Below are 6,000 nucleotides of genomic sequence, written 5' to 3' on the forward strand. Positions count from 1 at the left end.
AATATCGGCCACGTGCTCGTTGCCTAGAGGATGGAGGACACCGGCCACGCCGAGGAGGCGTGTGCGACCGGGTCCTCCCTGCCCTCTGGTTGCTATGGAGATGAGGGAGCCGGCCGCGTCCTCGCTCCTCTTCACTAGCGGGATGCCGGCAGCGCTGCAGAGGGGAAGGAGGTTGCCGGCTCCCCGTTACAACACCCCTAAGCTGTGATACAGAAAGACCTGCAGTAGAAAGGACGCACCCCTGAGAACGCACCCCTGAGAAAGGACACTTCCCCTGATCTATCAGCTTCAAGAGAATGTAGCAGAGCAACTGGAGCAATGAATGGGGAGAGCACTGGATCCATGGGAGGTTCAGGGCTGGTTCTAGCTTGGTGAAAGATTGTCATGCACTACATGATGTCTATTTTCATTTTTTACATTAATTATAGGAGAACCCCTTTAAGAATATTTTTGTAGGCTTCCATATAAAGACAAAAACACCTACTATAAAGTCAAGAGTGAGAGACATGGCGGAAAACACACAGATGTCCAGGGAGGGGTCTTGGACGTCTAATATGACAGCTTCAGGGCGGACACAATATGGACACTTGATGTTGGATACAATTATTCTGTGTTTTTTTCCTGTAATTCCCTTCATGAAGTTTGCAAAATATCCAAATTTTTAATGGAAACCTTCAGTTGTCCTCTTATAACCTGAGCATGAATTTCCAGCTCCCATAACAGGTTCTACATTTAGAGAAGAGATCCATGATAATATGGTCGCCGGACAGTCATGTCCTACAGGAAGCAGCAGAAGATCAGATCTCCACCACGAGGAGTAACGCTTTGGGTTATGGGGCAGCTTCAGGAAAGACTTTGAGATGTGAAAGGGATGAAATACAAACAGGAAGCGAGGAGTCCGCACTGGGAGGTCGTCCCAGCCAACACAACCTTCTATTATCTGTTATTATCTGCCCAGGTTCTTGGTGAAGCTTCATAATGTTACGTTACACCCTAAACCCCTGACATCCGGAACATGAGAAATCTGTAAACCACAGGCAACGATGTGTAAAGTCGGAGTGGAGAGGTAAATGTAAGCAATGCGAGCAATCTGCTTGTTTGCCAACACGTCTGCTGACAAATGAGGCTCAGGTGAACGATGAAATATGAAGAATATTCTACAAGTCATTAAACCGTTATCTCACTGACAATTACTGATCTTTCTTCATGTTTAGAACGATAGATCTTCCCGTATCACTCAACATGATCCATTCATCCCACTGGTCACCTTCCATTATGGGTAGACCAAAGGGGTGCAAAAAACAAGTCAATGTTGGCAAAAGGTAAGTGATGACTATGGTAATATGGTATGGAGGCCTCTAGGCTTTCCTTCTACTGGGGATTAGGGGGACATCCATGGTCAATGGGGGAATCCTGATCTCTCGTGACCAGTGGTGGTCAGTGGTATTTGCCACCAGTGGGCTTCAGTTCTATCAGGATTTTATCAGTGGTGAAATTATTGTCTTCAGATCTGTTGGAAATGAATAATGGTGATATCAAAGACTTAAACTAAGAGAGAGGAGGCCACCATAGGAGAGCCCATCAATTTGCCGGATTATTAAAGTATCTGACTCTCTGGAGGACCCCACACACCCTTATATTATATAGGTAGTCCATTGATAGCCCATTCCTTTCAGTACACTCTGTACAATGCTTCAGTTCCCCTTAATTTCCACTAGCTAGGTTCCCCGAAGGAGTGCAGCCGATCAGGGGGGCACCAGCAGCAGGATTAGCTGATTTTTGAAGGACCTTTCTAATCAAAGTGGAGCATGGCATTAATAGTCATTGATACTATTGAATAAGGAGGACCTAGTAGGCACTCAAGAGTCCAATTTTAGCTTTTCATTAGGAAGCCCTTCAGATGTCCTACTGTTCTGTATGAGAACCGTTCACAAAGCCAGGCCATATAACTTTGGATCATAGCAGATGCTACAGACAGAAGATGACATCATCAGAGCTTGTGGAGCTGAGGATTGTCACTCACCACAGTATCGAGCACTGGTTGCACATACAGATGTCTCCACCCTGAGCTTTTTGTAAATTTCATTAAGCACTTCAGTTCCTCACCATAAAAACTCAATACCTTGTCATAACGTGCTACTAAAACTCTGGACAGGCTGTAATACACACCATGACCACTAGGTGTCCACACATAGACATGTATAGCATAATCAACTCCCAACAGAGTATCAAGAAATCATGTTTTTTTTTCCAAAGATGGTCATCTCTCACCACACATCTCAGGTGGACATCTATATGTCCCTTAAAAACCAAGTAAGAAGAGCTGGAAAATTTTAGCCTGGAGATTTCTGTAGTTTATATCATTGGTTTTGTTTTTTGGATTTAGAGATGGAATAGAGGGTGACAGAAGACTCTGTACTGGCAGGGGCATATCTAGAGGGGTGCTAGGTGCCAGAAAGGAGCAACAACCAACCACTCTTCCTTGGCTGATGTACTGCAATACAGGAGTAGGGCACCAAATGGAATGGTTGGCCCAGGTGAAGGAAAGCCCAGCTGGAGTTCCTTCCATCATATCTCTAGGTGGGGATATCTGTGATCATTGGTGACATATAATGAGAATCTCCTGCTGATCTCTGATATTAAATCCACCTCTATGCAGAACTGCAAATCATCATTTCCATCCTTGGTCACATGGACACGTGCACTCACAGTAGTCTTCCTATACAATATATGTACAGTATACCCCCCTCTAATATACAGGATGTATCTAAGGATTTCCATAAACTGCTCCCAGACATGCAGCAGCTTCTTGTATGGTTGACTCTAGATACTGGATACATCCCGCCTCTTGTCTGGATCTACATGTCTTCATCCACCAGCATCCACCTGTGCAGGTCGGGGACTACAAGCTTTAGATCCGCGTGCATTAGCCATCAATCCGCTAGTCCTATTGATGGACATACGTGTGGGTTGCATTCTGCATGTAGATGTATGGAGGCAGGACCTAGGCTATGTGGCCTACATGGTAAGTATATGCGGTGAGTGCGGGGATCGTGGGTGAGCTTTGTCTGTTTCCTAGGTGCACTTCTTCATCTATGTAAAGTCCATGTCCAGGGACTGAGCAGTGGCATGTGGAGGGTAAATTCTGTCACCATCTGGCATTGACTTTTTGCTGACCTAGATTCTATGTGAAATGACTCAGAAGCAGCCGGGCATTCCTGATGCTCAGACACCATCGACGCCGTTTCTCTTCCCCGGATTTCAGCGCCTGATTCGCCATTTACTGTTCATTGATCTGTATTTAGGAAACACATGAATACTCCACGCTACCCAATTACCCTGGCATGAAATCTCATCATCCCGAACAAGATGTAGCTCATTTTGCTGGGAGATGTCTTAAAATAATCATCTCATGGGCTGTGAAGCTTGCAGCGTGCGCGCCGAGGCGACGGTGGCCCTCCATGCCTCCACGCAGACTGTGCATGGGGCTGCCATTGGCCGGGTAGAATTTTTAACAGAACTGACCTAACATATTGGGTTTCCTGCAAAAGACAGAGATGCTGCTGTGTGAGAACAGTGAGGGGTCTGTTGGGACTCGGGCACGCCCCCGATCCAATAAGCCCCCTCCAGGCACCATGTTACCCCCCCACACACACACTAGATCCTTCATACTTTGCTGCTGGTTGCATGGACTGATCATGTCAGCCCTAAATATAAGGGTATTCTCACCTCCTGAGGGGGGAGGGTTGTGTCATATCTCACTGGAAAGGAATATTGGCAACCACTGCTGTATACTGGGATTAGACGTGTTTTTGCAAACACCATCTGTCATCCATTAGTGTATTTATAATATGGAGAAGGAAATTATTCAATCACGGTTGATTCCAGAACATGCACCGGCAGATTATTCCTACGTACAGTGCACATGACGGCGGCATGGCCCCGGCTAGAACACATCAGAGCATGCAGCCCCCCTCACGCATCATACAGCCTCCACCATCCCTTGGATGACACCTTCAAGTCTCCAACTTTGGCTGTCATTACTTTGCCGTGCCCCTAATGGTCTCTGGTCGCCTATTTAATCCCGAGGAGCTGAAGAACCGAGGCTGTCAATGATGCAGCGGTGAATGATCAGCACCACTCTAGGTCTGATCCACACCACAGAGTCCCTGCAATCACATTTAGATGACATTTTAGACATTTTTCTTTTCTACCTCCACAATATTCATCTGTTTTGTCGAAGGAAAATTGGATGATTGGAGAAAATTTGCAAGCTCGAGCTATAATGTCTGCAACGACTGAATACAACGCCGGCAATAACACTGAATTGAGGTTCTGCTGTGATTACACTAATGGCATCTCCCTAGTTAGGCTTGTTCAGTAGGAGGCCAACTGTGTAGACTCTAGCTTCCAGACAAGTGGTGGATAGAAGGTGCACACCAAGTCTGGTCTGTAGACAGACATGGACTACAGAGAACCTGAGAAGAACATTAATACATTGTAAGCAGTCCTAGTATCTGCTCCTTTCGACGCATCATGGAGCTCAGTAGGTGCTCACCACCCAAGTTCCTAATCATAAAGTCCTACCTGGTTCATATGAGACCAGATAGGCAGCAAATAGTCACCATAGTGCTGGCTTTTAAGAGCACTATGCAAAAGACAAGGTCATGAACATAGTTGGAGAAGACAATGTTCAGGAATTTCATGTCAAGACTCACCATAAACCCCTTGGCTACAGATGCCTTCAATGAAAAGTGTCAATAGCCACAAGACAACGAAAGTTAAATCCATCTTCAGGTTAACATGGACATATCCAGCAGAGGCCAAGGACCAGCAAACTACCCTCTGCTCTCAGTGTAGATTCCAGCTCACAGGTGGCCACTGGCCATGGCTCTGGACCCAGGTCTTCAAGAAGGACCGTATTGCTCTTTGCATGAATGGGTCTTCTTCTTCTACGGTAGGGCTCCCATGCAATCAGGTGAGATGATGTGCAATGCTCCTTGGTCAATCTCAAGCAGGTAGAGGTTGGGGAAGGGGGGATTCAAGGGTGGGGGTTAAAAAGTAACCGGCAGTGGTCCCTGGAGAACAATTAAGAGATCAGACCCATTGCAGTCCAAGCAAACCCCTCCAGATTCTCCGACCCCCATTCCGTCCGTTGCCATTGCAAATGCAAAAATCCAAGCTCCAGCTGGTGCAAGAGAATAGGAAGGAAACAGCTAGGGTGCAGGGGGGGTCCCTCATCCGATCCGAGCCATTGACAGGCAGCAGAAGACCCCCATAAGAATGAATGAGTGAACCGAGAGCACAGGACCAACCCCAGCTGCAGGAAATGCAGCTAAACCAGGCAGGGAGGGATTGCAGCGTGGATTAATATTCTTCTCATCCAGGGGCTGCATGCATAGAGGCTCAGGGTGCCCCCGCACCCAGCGGCCGTGTGTGTATGGGTGTCAGTGTATGTGTGTGTCAGTGTGTGTGGATGTGTGTGTGCAGACAGAGCAGGAAGGAGAGAGCTGTGTGTGGTCACGTTGGGATCTACGTGGAGAGAGGAGCTGGAGCTTGGTAGCCGCAGCCAGGCGACGTCAAAGCTGCGTGTCCCCCACCCCCTGCTCTCTACACCCCCTCTCCTCTCCTCTCCCTCCTCCCTCTCCAACCACAGCTCATCAGTATGGGGAGCACAGAGGATGAGGAGCGCGGCAGAGAGCGGGCTGACATCACCGACCGTGCAGCACCCCACATAGCACCAGGGCCTGGGGGCCCCAACTGCTGCAGAGGGAAGGAAGGGTTAATGAGCAGTGTCAGGGCATGCAGAGGCGGTTGTCAGGAGGAGCAGCTTCAGCACCATGGATAAGTCCTGCATATACAGGACAAGCGGAACATACTGACACTGCCCTGTGTACGGTATATACTGACACTGCCCTGTGTACGGTATATACTGACACTGCCCTGTGTACGGTCTACGGTATATACTGACACTGCCCTGTGTACGGTATATACTGACAC

The 6,000-nt window shown here is 47.8% G+C and overlaps 1 protein-coding gene across 2 annotated transcripts in view; it reads right to left on the reverse strand.

Moving 5' to 3' along the window:
* The window catches only part of MDGA2 (MAM domain containing glycosylphosphatidylinositol anchor 2), a 431,166-nt gene extending 425,658 nt beyond the window's left edge, over positions 1 to 5,508 (reverse strand). For both annotated transcript variants that reach the window (XM_044272149.1, XM_044272148.1), the window contains exon 1: positions 4,719 to 5,508. In XM_044272149.1, coding sequence (XP_044128084.1) covers positions 4,719 to 4,791 — 73 coding nt within the window. In that variant the 5' untranslated portion in view covers positions 4,792 to 5,508. The remainder of the gene's footprint in view (positions 1 to 4,718) is intronic.
* Positions 5,509 to 6,000: the final 492 nt, after the last annotated feature.

This window comes from Bufo gargarizans, chromosome 11 (genome assembly GCF_014858855.1).
Source record: "Bufo gargarizans isolate SCDJY-AF-19 chromosome 11, ASM1485885v1, whole genome shotgun sequence".
Lineage (NCBI taxonomy): Eukaryota > Metazoa > Chordata > Amphibia > Anura > Bufonidae > Bufo > Bufo gargarizans.